Source organism: Podarcis melisellensis (genome assembly GCF_964234715.1).
Source record: "Podarcis melisellensis genome assembly, chromosome: 16".
Classification (NCBI taxonomy): domain Eukaryota; kingdom Metazoa; phylum Chordata; class Lepidosauria; order Squamata; family Lacertidae; genus Podarcis; species Podarcis melisellensis.
In genome coordinates, this window is record NC_138533.1 from 12098226 (window position 1) to 12111743 (window position 13518).

At 49.0% G+C, this 13518-nt stretch overlaps 1 protein-coding gene across 4 annotated transcripts in view; it reads left to right on the forward strand.

Moving 5' to 3' along the window:
* The window catches only part of LOC309358392 (sodium/calcium exchanger 1-like), a 28641-nt gene that overhangs the window by 4942 nt on the left and 10181 nt on the right, over positions 1–13518 (forward strand). Inside the window, exons 1-3 of one of the 4 annotated variants that reach the window (XM_081891390.1) lie at positions 5038–5806; positions 6360–8130; positions 13278–13384. In XM_081891390.1, the coding sequence (XP_081747516.1) occupies positions 6377–8130; positions 13278–13384 (1861 nt within the window). In that variant the 5' untranslated portion in view covers positions 5038–5806; positions 6360–6376. Of the gene's footprint in view, positions 1–5037; positions 5807–6359; positions 8131–10350; positions 10837–13277; positions 13385–13518 lie in introns of those variants that run through there. The other 3 variants (XM_081891388.1, XM_081891389.1, XM_081891391.1) reach the window with 3 other exon arrangements.

A 13518-nucleotide genomic window follows, 5' to 3' on the forward strand; every position in this document is an offset into this window, starting at 1 on the left:
CAGAAGGAAATTCCCTGCCTTTCCTCTTCTCCTAATCATAGGAACACGCAAAGTCGTTTTATACTGAATCAGAACATTGGTCCATCTAGCTCAGTGTTGTCTACTCTGACTGGCAGTGGCTCTCCATGGTTTCAGACTGGGAGCCTTTACCACCTTTCCTGGAGATACCAGGGACTGAACCTTCTGCATGCAAAGTGAATGCTTTACCACTGAGCTACAGCCCTTCCCTAATCAAAGATGCCCCTCCGCCCTTGGATTCAACAATCCCCCTCTGCAGTCTTCATCAGTGGGAGAGCAAGTGGCTTGGAGGGCAAGTGATGAAAGAAAACACCTGGTTTGAATCTCGCCACAAATTCACTAGGTGACCTTATTCTCTCAACTTCCAACACCTGCAGTGTGTCAGGAAGCAGGGGAAAAACAATAGTACAGTGGTACCTCGGTTTAAGAACAGCCCTGTTTATGAACGATTCGGTTTACGAACTCCACAAAACCGGAAGTAGGGTCCTGGTTTGTGAACTTTACCTCAGTCTACAAATGGAAGCCAAACGGTGGAAGGGCACCGGTGGTGGGAGGCCTCATTAGGGAAAGCATGCCTCGGTTTAAGAACAGTTTTGGTTTAAGAATGGACTTCCAGAATGGATTAAGTTCGTAAACCGAGGTACCACTATACTGCCTACCTCTTTTCAGGGTTATTGTAACTCAGGATGGAAGGCTCTGTCGATTTCAGTTCTCTCAATTTCTCATTTGTCAGATGAGAACAATTAGATGTAAGTAAGAATGCAGGCAGGTGAGGGGCTGGCTGAGCTCAGACTGAGAAGTTTGTTTGTTTAATAAATTTGTATCCTACCTTCCCTACAAGGAGCTCATACATGGTTCTCTCACTTCACATTTTATTCTCACAACAACCCTGTGAGGTAGGTTAGGCTGAGAGACAGTGAATATCCCAAAGTCACCGAGCGAGCTTCATGGCCAAGTCGGGATTTGAACCCTGGTCTCCGAAGTCTTAGTCCCACACTCTTGCCACACCACACCACACTGGCTCTCCGTTTGATGGGGCAGTGCTCCATTTGCCTCAATGGGTCAGCCCCCCACTGAATTCCTGTCAGGTATTTCCTTCCTCTACCCCCATCTTCCATAGCTTTGGGGAAGCATTGCTCAGATCTCTCTCCTCTTCCTTAGCTGGGAATGGGTCCAGAAACTGGTTGATCTCCCAAGAGTCCATTTCCCACAACTAGAAATCAAATATAATCAGCCCAAAGGCTGGTTAATCGGAATAATAATAATAATATTTAGCATTCCTAAAGCATCCCGGCACCTGGCACCACACAGCCATCAAGTTAAAAAGGAACAAGCCTGCAAACTTACGACCCGGCGACGCTTGATTTTTACAATGCCGGTTTTGATTTCTCTCTTCCACTTTCCATACCTAATGAGCAGCGTTCAACAGTCGCAAAGTCGAAATGAAAAGGTGCTTATTGGCACTGCAACAGCCTCTTATCTGGTGCCGGCTTCTGAAGCGGAATGCATTAGCAAACGGGCCCATCATAATTTCCTTTAAAACACACACACATAGTACACAGAATGGAACACATTAAGAATTTAAATGGAATACTTAATCTGGTTCTGGTCACACTTATTATGGAGCTGAAATGCATTCCGTGTCTCTGCTGTTATGGGGAGGGGAGAGGTGGAGGGAAGGAAAGATGTGTTGGCATTTTGTGTCAGTGTGAACGCATTTAAGAGCTTGTGCAACAGAGGCAAACTGCCCCCACCGCTTAAGTTCTCAAGACTCAGGAAAGGAGTCTGAAATCCGAAAATCACATCTGCGGGGATGCACAAACAACATTATATATATATAAAAAATCTCCAGAACGGTAGCTGTGTTAGGCTGTGTACGTATTATTGGCTAAAAATAAAAATAAAAATTGCAGCTAGCTCGTTCTTTTTCTCAATTTGGATCGAAGCTGGTTTGGGGTAGGGGAATACATCGAAGTGTACTCTTTCATAAGCAACAGCAGGAGGGATATGGAATTTGGGTAATGTCATGTATACGCCGCTTCCTAAACCAGTGGTGGAAGCCAATGGTCGCAAATGGGAGTGCACACACACAGCCTTAGCCTCTTGCAGTAAAAATGACTGTGAGTCTTAGGGAACCGTAAAGCAAATGTTGTTCCCAACATGGTGCTGGAAAGGCAGGCCAGGGACTTCTAGGGATGCAAGAACAGCTCAGACCAACAGTTCATGTAGCCCATCATTTTGATTCCCCTCAGGGGCCAGTCAGATCCCAGCAGGACCCACAACCGGAACAAAACGTAATGCGGAGTGCTCCTGCCCAGGGTTTCAGCCTGCTGTGCCTTCTCCCAGGATACTCCATTCCAATCAGACAGCCGTGCCCTCTCCTGGATACTCCATTCCAACGCCCCCTTCTCCCCACACCCACCCAGTTTTCTGTTTATCCTCTCAATAGACATTCAGTGTTCTGTGGCCGCGGAATACTCAGTTCTCAGCCAGGACCTGAAGACAGCAAACCCCCTCCGTGTTTTTACCTCAGTAACTGATATTCAGAGGTAGACTGCCTCTGGACGCGGAGGTGCCATTGCTAACTATCGTGGCTAATAAGGGAAGCTCTGCTGGATCAGGCCCAAGTTCTGCCTGTTTTCCTGCTGGGGCCAGCTGGGAGCTTCAAAAAAAAAGCTCACAAGCTGGGTGAGAAGGCAACTGCTCATTCCCATACTGTACTGTTTATTTCCCGTAGGCTGGAATTTGGGGCATCTAGCCTCCAAACACAGCCATTCTAGGCAGCCATGCAGAAGCCATCAACAAACCTATGGTTTGAATGTAGAAATAGTAGCAGCAGTAATAATAATAGAATATATCAAATATTAGTCCTACTTAGAGCATACTGATTGAAAACAATAGACATGACTACATGAGTTCTATTCATTTCAATGGGTCTGCTCTAAATATGGTTTAAAAAAATTATCTGGCCAGCTATTTATGAAATTATCTAAGCTGTCTATAAAGGGAAACAAACACAACACTTTTCTTTTTAAATGCAAAGCACAAAAATCAAATCAACACAAATCAAGAGGAATTAACAGCACAAAGCTTTCTAGCAAAGGCAGAAGAGTAGTTGTAGTAATTCTTTCTTAAATTTCTACAGCCAGCCGTCAGGAAGATTCCTTAAGGCTGTTCACGAAGTGAAATAAGCATAATTAAAGAAACACCGCCAACACCCTAATAATTAAAACAAAACTAGTATAAATAACAGCAGAGAATTGAAACAATTTGTGGCTCAGCATAAAACTGCAGTGGAAGAGCGAAACCATAAGGTTTGTTTAAAAACACATTAAAACGGCCAAGGCGGAGGCCCATCTAATCTGCTTTTAAAGCTTCCTAAGCCAGAGTGAGTGATGTAAGTCAATTACGCACCGTGTGAAAAAGTGCTTTCTTGTGTCTGCCCTGAATCTCTTGCCCAATCAATCAATTTCACTGGGATTATGTTGCCCCCTGTTGCCCCAGCTTGGTCCAGTATGTTGAAAGAATAACAAAAACTCCCTAGCCACTCTCCAAACCCAGCAGCTTCATTTTATAAACCTCTCATAGGTAAACAACAAGAAGTAGCAAGAGCCACATAATAACATAGTCCATCATCCTTTTCTCACAGTGGCCAACCAGATGCCGATGGGAAGCCTCCAAGCAGGGTCCAAGCACCAGAGCACTCTGGCCTCCTGTGCCTTCCAGAAATTAGTACTCAGAAGCATTACTGCAGGGGTCAGCAACCTTTTTCAGCCATGGGCCAGTCCACCGTCCCTCAGACCATGTGGTGGGCCGGACTATATTTTGAAAAAAAAAAATGAACAAATTCCTACGCTTTAAATAAAAGCACACATTCTACTCATGTAAAAACACCAGGCAGGCCCCACAAATAATCCAGAGATGCATTTTAAATAAGAGAACACATTCTACTCATATAAAAACACGCTGATTCTCGGACCATCCGCAGGCCAGATTGAGAAGGCAATTGGGCCGCACCCCCGGGCCTTAGGTTGCCTACCCCTGCATAACTGCCTCCAGCTGAGCAGAGCATAACCATCAAGGTTAGTGGCCATTGAAAGATAGCTTTTTCCTCCACAAAGCTGCCCAACCCTCTTTTCAAGCCATCCATGTTGGTGGCCAATACTGCCTCTTGTGGGCGTGAGTTCCACATGCCGTGCAACTATCCTGTTTTAAGTGGGACATGCCGGAATTACAGAAGCCGCCCCAGCTTCTGATTCCATCCCGGCATGTGCTGTTTTGGATCCCGTACTTCCAGAAGCACTGTGGTGGCAGATGGGTGACCAGTGGCAGTGGCAGGCAAAGATTTGTATCACCAGGATTGTGCAGGCCAGGGAGTAATGGACCCCAAGGGAGAGAGCTGAGAGAGGGGGCCCCATTGAGGTTGTGTCCCGATTTGCCTCACTGGGATGTTGGAGGGTACGGTTCCATAATTTAACTCTGTGCTGTGTTGAAGAAGGACTTTCTTTGTCCTGATTCTTCCCACATTCAGCGTACCTGATTTTTAGCGTCAAAATAGAGGGAGAACAACTTTTCTAGCCGCTTTCTCCACACAATGCATAATTTTATAAACCTCTGTCGTGTCACCTCTTAAGTGCCTCTTTCCTTGAAACTAAAAAATCCTAAACCTTTCTTTGTAGAAAAAGGATGGGAGAAATTCATGGAGGACAAGTCTATTCGTGACTACTAGCCACAATGGCTAAGTTCTCCCTCCGATTTTTGAGGCAGTGTGAATCTGGATCCCAGCTGTTGTGAACAGGGCTGTCCCATGGGGCAGACTTGAGGCAGTTGCCTCAGGTGGTGAAATCTCACGGGGCAGTGCCCTCAAGGGCGTCTTGCTCACCAACCACCAGGCAAGCGAGGGGAAGCAGTGCTGAGGGCTTCCAGTGAGATCTCACAAGATTTCACAGAGCTCACAAGAGTTCCAGAATGTCTTGCCAGAAACTGTTGCTGCTGCTATGCAACCCTGGTAAGCGAGGCTTCAGCAGAGGGGCAGCATCAACAGTGGGGCTGGTGGCATCTTCTGTTTCGCCTCAGGCAGCAAAATGCTAGCTGTGAATCACAAGTGGGGGGGGGGGCGAAAGTGTTCTTCTGCTCAGTCCTGCTTTGGGGAACCCCATGAGGGCATGTGGCTGGCAATTGGGAGAATGGGATGCTGGAGGATATGGGCCTTTGGCAGGCAGCTCTTTCTTACACCCATATGCCTTACATCAGAAAACTGGAATTGCGGAAGCTCATGAGAAGTAGGGCAGACCCTCCCTCCTTCCTTTCACCAAATGTTTATGGGGTTTAAATCCGTGTTAGCGACTGCACGTATTCCAACAGGGATTGGTAGTTATTCTGGATTGATGAATGAGGGAACAAAGGCGTGGTTGTGCTCTGTGTCATCAGTGCGGACGGGTGTCTAGAGGAAAAGGCATATAATAGCTCCCGCAATTCTATTCTTGGGGTGGGGCTGGAATCTATTTTTCAGCATCAGTAGGCGGTGGTGTACGTGGGAAGGGGGGAGGGAAAGGGATGTTGCTGTCTCCCCTCTTGCAGAAAAGGAGTGAACAAGGAAGTGATGGGGAGGACAGAGAGAGCTGCTTTTGGAAACATGTTAGCCCAGAATTCTGGAAGTGAGAAGCTTGGGACAAAGAAGTGACAACGTTTCTGGAATATCCTAGTACCAAAACAGGGCCCTGTGCCTTTAGACTGACAGCAATGGACTCCAGATTCCCATAAACTCTGTGGACAAAATAAAAACATGGTTAATCTAATTTATGTACATAATTTTTTATTTCCATCTATTATTTGAGTTTCTGATACATGCACTCTGCTTCTGCCACCAAGTCCGAACCTTCATTATCTTGTCTAGTCAATGCCTTTAATACACTGGCTCTGAGCACAAGTCATAGTGTTGGTGCTGACCTTTAAAACCCTAAACGGCCTTGGGTCAGCCCTGAATACCTGAACGAGTGTCTCCATCCCATATCATTAAGCCAGGACACTGAGGTCCAGGTCCGAGGGCCTTCTGGCAGTTCCCTCACTGTGAGAAGTGAAGTTACAGGGAACCAGACAGAGGGCCTTCTCAGTAGTGGTGCCTGCCCTGTGGAACGCCCTCCCACCAGATGTCAAGGAGATAAACAACTATACAAGTTTTAGAATACATTTGAAGGCAGCCCTGTATTTGACGTTTTATTATGTTTTTCTATGTGTTGGAAGCTGTCCAAAGTGTCTGAGGCAACCCAGCCAGATGGACGGAATATTATTATTATTATTATTATTATTATTTCACTAACACACTCTGCCCTACCTTACAGGTATTGTCTTCCTCACCATGTCACTCCTGTCTCAACTGAAGGCTTCAGCCTTGCTGCTGGCCTTGTTCCTCCCTTCACCGCTGGCGACGGTGGGTGGCCATGGCGGCACGCACGGCGTTGAGACAGCGTCCCCGGACGGCGGCAACCACACCGCCAAGTGCCAAGAGGCCACGGAGTGCCAGGAAGGCGTGATCTTGCCAGTGTGGTTCCCACAGAACCCCTCTGTGGGGGACAAAGTAGCAAGGGCCATTGTTTACTTTGTGGCTCTGATCTACATGTTCCTGGGCATGTCCATCATTGCCGACCGCTTCATGGCCTCCATAGAAGTCATCACCTCACAGGAGAAAGAGATCACCATCAAGAAGCCCAACGGGGAGACCACCACCACCACCATCCGCATCTGGAATGAGACCGTCTCCAACTTGACCCTGATGGCATTGGGTTCCTCAGCCCCTGAGATCCTGCTCTCCATCATTGAGATTGTGGGCCACGGCTTCACCGCAGGAGACATGGGGCCCAGCACCATTGTCGGCAGCGCAGCCTTCAATATGTTTGTCATTATCGCCGTCTGCATCCATGTGGTCCCTGAGGGCGAGGTACGGCGCATCAAACACTTGCGGGTCTTCTTTGTCACCGCCGCCTGGAGCATCTTCGCCTATATCTGGCTATACCTCATCCTGGCCTGGTTCTCTCCCGGCATAGTGGAATTGTGGGAAGGGCTCCTCACCTTCCTCTTCTTCCCACTCTGTGTGCTCCAGGCTTGGGTGGCTGACAGAAGGCTCCTCTTCTACAAATACGTCCACAAGAAATACCGAGCGGACAAGGCCCGAGGCCTGATCATTGAGACTGAGGGTGATACTGGCTATCCAAAGTTGGACATGGAGATGGACAACTCGCTAAAGGAAGGATCCGAAGGTCTTGTGGAAGCAGGGAAGGACCAGGATGATGAAGCTCGCAGGGATATGGCCCGCACCTTGAGGGACCTCAAGCAGAAACATCCAGAAAAGGACATGGAGCAGCTTATCGAGATGGCCAACTATCACGTGCTAGTCCAACAGCAGAAGAGCCGGGCTTTCTACCGCATCCAGGCTACACGCATGATGATCGGAGCAGGGAATATCCTCAAGAAACATGCGGCGGACCAGGCCCGCAAAGCCATTAGCATGCAGGAGGTGCGTGCGGAAGAAGATGAGTCCGTGACCAAAGTTGGCTTTGAGCCAGCACACTACCAGTGCTTTGAGAACTGCGGCTCGGTGGTGCTGACTGTGGCCCGGCGGGGAGGGGACCCAGCCTGCGTCACACTGCGGGTGGATTTCCGCACAGAGGACGGGACGGCCAACGCTGGCTCAGACTACGAGTTTGCGGAGGGCACCTTGCTTTTCAAGCCAGGGGAAACCCACAAGGAAGTGCGGGTCGGAATCATTGATGACGATATTTTCGAGGAAGATGAGTATTTCTATGTCCACCTCAGTAACGTGCGGGCAGCCTGGGCCGAACCGGGCCCTGAGCCTCCTCCCAAAGCATGTCTTGGGCCTTCTAAGATGGCCACTGTCACGATCTTCGACGACGACCATGCCGGCATCTTCACCTTCGACGGGGCCTCCATGCGTGTGAGCGAGAGCGTGGGGGCTGTGCGCATCAAGGTGCTGAGGACCTCGGGGGCACGCGGGAGAGTGGCCATCCCCTTCCGCACCATTGAGGGGACCGCTAAGGCCGGAGAGGACTATGAGGAGGTAGCTGGCAAAGTGGAGTTCCAGAATGATGAGACCATGTAAGAGACCAGGGAAGGTGGTTTGGTTTTGTCTTTGAAAATATTGGTGTGGGCACTGTGTACTGAAAACATGAGCAGGAATGCTGTGACCCACACAAGAGGGCCACCAAATTGGATGGCTTTTAAAGTGGATGTGGGAGGGAGGAATAATAGAGCATGAGTCTACCAGTGACTGGTTAACCATGATGGCTATGGGGAGGCTGCCAGGAATTACAAGTGAGTAGGTGCCGCCACACTAAAAGCCCCATTCCACTGTGTGGAATGGTCCTCCTGATAGGATGCCATCTGTAGGACACAGTAACTGATTGGGTATATAATGTGTGAGACCAGGGCCGGTTCACCCATGAGGCAAGGTGAGGTGACCGCCTCAGGCCACAGGATCCACAGAGGCAGGAGAGAGGGCCTCCAAGGAATTCATCACCCATTGCCTCTGTAGGAGTGGCAGTGACAGCTGTGGCAAACTCCTTGGCGGCCAAATCTGCCTCCTCCTCTGCAGCCATGCCGCCTCTACAGTGGCCTTTCAACAAAAGGGAGGTGCTGCTTGGCTTCCTCCCATCCCTAAGGAAGAAATGGTGGGGGCTGCCCTCTGCACCCACCCGGCATGATTCAGCCCCCTCCCCAACTACAGCAGCCTTTGATTCCCACTTCAACCATAGGGGGAAGGTAGATTTATCCCCCCCACCCTTTTCCTGATGTGGATCTTCGTTCACCCTTTCTTCCCTAGCCGGGAAGCACCATTTTGCAGTTTGCCTCAGGTGGCAAAATATATTGGGTTGGCCTTGGGCAAAACAATCTTTTTGGTATCCTGGCCCCAGACTACATTCAGTAATTTGTGGCTGTTACTGTTGTTTTAATGGTGTAAGTTTTATTTCCTGTTCCACTGGGTTGTTATCAAGCAAAATTGAGCCTTGACTGGAGTCCAATGAATGTTAGTGATTTGTTAACATGTATAGCTAGGGCTCTGCAGCCCAATACCAGCACCTTGAACCTAGTCTAGTATAGGGTTGCCATATTTCAAAAATAAAGTTGTTGAGCTTTTTTTTTTAGGAAGACCACAAAATTGTTGAGCTATGGCAGCCCTAGTAGCTAAGTGGCAGTCAGAGATTGCTTTCCCCGTTCCTCCCATCACACCTCCCCTCTGGAAAATATCAACACAGCTCATTTCCCTCTTCCCAACCCCCCAACACATTCTCCTCTAGCTCCTGAGATACAGTGGTTTGACGCAAGCAGAAATTCAGCTGCGGAGCGTTGCTTGGCTAGAGCTAAGAAATGGGAAACAGATTTTTTTTTTTAAAAGGGTGCGGAGCCTGAGGACCCCCAGTTGTTGATAGATTACAACTCTCATTATCCGTGCCTGGGCATGCTGGCTGGTCCAACCACACCTGGAGGACAGCAAATTCCCCACCCTGATTTAAGAAATGGGAATAGCATGTTGAACATTGCACATACCAGGTTTATGTTAAAAGGCATGATGCTGGGGCAGGAGTGGCAAAGCTTGATAAAGGTGCTCTGTACATGCTCAGTGGCACCATTCCTTCATGATGCAACATGAAAGAAAGACAAGAAAGAAAGGCACACACTGCCATAGGTCAGTGGTAGAGCATCTGAAATGCTCTTTTGAAAATGAAGTGCTGCCTTTATTAGAGTCTCTCTCTCTCTCTCTCTCTCTCTCTCTCTCTCTCTCTCTCTCTCTCTCTCTCTCTGCCTGTGATGCCTGCTTTAACTGGCAGCCAATCCCCGAGGTCTTGAGTAGACAAAAGTCTTTTCCCGTCACCTGCAATCTGAGCCTGTTAACCTGGATAACCCACCTTCCAAGTGTCCTGGGGTAAAAGGGACATTCCGTTTTTTTCATGCAAGATCTCGGCGGCCATTTTGAGTGCCACGATCTTGTGCACTCTCACCCCGAAAAAGTGCATTTTTTTTCACAGCAAGAGCAAGGTGCGGGTCACGTGACTTTCCTGGGTGCACCTCCTGGAAGGCGTACGTCCCGGTTTTGCATCAGAAAAAGTTGGATGGCGGGGAAGGGCTCCATAGTTTGATGCTAGAGCTTCTGCTTTGCATGCAGAAGAAGGTCCCAGGGTTCAACCCCTGGCATCTCCAGCTAGTCCTGAGAGACACTTCCTGTGTGAAACCTTGGAGAGCCACTGCCAGTCAGTGCAGGCAGTTCTGAGCTAGATGAACCAGTGGTCCGACTCATTAGAAGACTCTTTCTTAAGTGGCAGGAGGTCCAGGCTCCATCCCTCAGGAGCAGGCAGCATCTTGTGCTCACACATCCATCTCAGAAAATTATCTCCTCATAATTGCTGCTCGGCTGCTTTGTCGCCAGCCTCCAACCAACACCACTGCTCACCCCCAGCATCCCTCCGGCTCCGTCAGACACATGGAATTAATTTCTTGAAATCTTAATCTTTCACCCGTCAAGCTGTGCTGCAGCAACCTCCAGCTCCCAATTTGACAGGCTCTGACCTAATTGCACGAGAAGGGGGAAGTGGGGTGGCGGGGGGAAGGAGCGGGACGTTTGGCCGACGGCACACGCGGGAGAGAGCGTGAAAGCACCCGTGCGTGGGGGCGAGCGGCTGGCAGGCCGTAAGCCGACGTGCGACGGAAATGGTGCAAGTGCGAGCAGATAAAAATGGGTGCTGTGCGCCAATAGAGAGGAACATGCAGGAGTTTGTGTGTGTGAGGGGAGGGTGGTGGCAGACAAAAGTGAGTGTGAGTGAAAATTTATGGGATGCGCATTTATGTGCTCCTATGTGAACTAGCGGAGAACAACCTTTCTTCCAGAGGAAAGCGGGTAGAAATTACCTCACGGCAGTTGCTCTTCAAAATGGGGATGTGGAACCACAAGCCCTTGAGGCCTCTCTCTGGCCCTTGAATCTGTCCCTAAAATACACCCTTCCCTGACCCCTTTGCACCCCACACCCTTGAGTGTTTTTGTCTGATTGGGATGTGTCCTTGAACTCTGCAATAATGTTTCTTACTTGTCTTGATGGAGAATAGAGAGTGGAAACTAGCCTCCTATAAAAAGATAATATTGACATTCATTGCTCCGCCCACTTTTGCCCTTGGCTCCACCCACCACTAACATGTGGCCCTTGGAAAGTTGTCCAGAATGGAATACGGCCCCTGGGCTGAAAAAGCTACCCCGCTCTACAAACACTCTCCCTCCCTCTCTCCCTCCCTCCCTCTCCCTCTCTCTCTTTCTTTCTCAAAAGCACATGCCATTTGTCCTATTAGTTTTAAAGGGTATGGCTTTTCCGTCTTTTAATGACAGCCTCACTCACAAAAATGGAAGCAGGCAAAGTTTTTATTCCACATAAAGTTTGGGCCCTCCAGGTGTTACTGAACCACAACTCCCATCAGCCCCAGCAATGACAGGAGTTGTAATTCAGCAACATTCGGAGCGCCAAGACTCTCCACATGCCTGTTTCATTAGAGTAAGAATTACTGGTAGACCTGCTTAGTTTACGTGTGCCAGGCAGCTTCTGTAAAAAGTGCAGGAGCCATCCCTGTAAAGGAAGTGGCAACTTTACCTCAGGTTTTTGAGGTATCAGTCTACTGAGCATTAAAGAAAATGCTCTATCTATATCATCTGTATCTATATCTGTATCTATATCTGTATACAAAGCCACAGCCTCAGAAGAATAAAGGTGACATGTGGAACTAATAAGCATAGCCGTTCCAGGGATATTACAACATTTTGCTATATTGCCACCTGTTCAAGTGATGGGTTTATGAGACCCCCTGAAGGAAGATACTCAGAAGCGCCTCTAAGGATCGAGCCAGGAAACCAGCTCATAAGAGGATAAATTATGTGTTCTCTATCCCCTTAATAAAATCTACAGTAGAGAAACAGACACGAGGCTGTTTCAAGCTCAACATGATCGCAAGGGCGACAGCACCTGTCACTGAAGGGAACTTCAGCAAATCTGTTACTGAGGATCTTGGGAAGGCAAGAGGTTAAGACAGCCCAGCAAAAAAACAAAACCGTTCTTCTGTACTTACGTACCGCTAGAAAATATAGCTGTGGCATGCATTTGATCAGATTTGTTGTTCTGACGCAAATGCGGCAGAGTTTGGGGATATGTCTCCATGTCAGTGAGACCTGAATCTTAAGAGCCGAAAGGGTGGCTTGGCTTCCACCCCCTTGGCAGCCCTATAGCGTTGACGTACCCACATATATTCCCATCCCATTAGTACCAAGCCGTCTCTTTGTGTTTGTAATTAGGGAACTAAAAACAGATGGCATCAAGCGAGGCTCCGGCTGCCAGACTCGGCTTAGCGTACCCAGAGTGTGTGCATATGTGTGCGTTGTGCCACAGCTTGGCGAGAGCGAAGCCATGGGGTCATGCATAAGCAGAGATGAACTCGAAGGAGCAGGAGGTGGCTATGGGGAGGGTTGCTGGCTTCTCCCTGCTGGCCCCGCTTCTCTGTGCGGAGGGGGCCGGTTCTGGGGCAGAAGACAGGGGCCCCAATGGCAGGTGGAGGTCCGAACGGATGACAGGCAGGGCCTGGGTGTGAGTTCTGCACACCCAGATCTGGAGCTAAGATTTGGGTGGGGGTGGTCCAAGCTTTCCTCCCTCTCTCTTAACATAATTGACCAGTGGTTGCTGGGGCCCATTAAGGCTGTTAGGGCAGAAGTGAGGGAGCCCACCAGTAGGTGGCACCAGAGCCAATGGCAGAAGTAGCCAAATAATTCTAAGTTTGTCCCCATCCTCCTCTTTCTCCCTGCTGATTTCTACAAGGGGCAACCCTGAGACTACAGAAAACGAAGCTGCCAGGCAGGGCCATCACTGGACTGGGTGCAAGGAAGAGGGCAGGCAGGCAGGGCAGGCCTGGCTGGCTGGCAGCAATTTGAGGTTGGCGAGGAAATGCCTCATTCGCCCTAAAGCACCGGCCCCTGCTATGTGACTTTTCATGGCTGCCTGCTATGCCGATATTAACCCAAGGAGTGCTTTCCCTGTTGCGTCACTTCCGTGCCAAAGAAGTATGGGCTTACTAAATTTCCATTTGCTGGGCTATGAGCAAGGCCAAGGCCAGGCCCAGGACAGGGGGGGAGGGGAAAGCGGGGCAGTACCTTGGGAAGATGGCTTCCTGTATTGGTCTGCCTGCTCCAAAGAACCCATTATTTTCTTCCTCGTCCCCAGGAGATACATCGAAATTAAAATTATTGACGATGAGGAGTACGAGAAAAACAAGAACTTCCACCTGGAGCTGGGGCCACCAGAACTGCTGGACACAGGTCCACGGCATGGTAAGGAAAAAGTGGATAAACCTGGGGGTGTGTGTGTTGTTATTGTTGTTTTAGTTTGTATTATGTGATGTATTTTTGTGTTATTATATTGTAAACCGCCCTGTGATCCCTGGATGAAGGGTGGCCTAGAAATT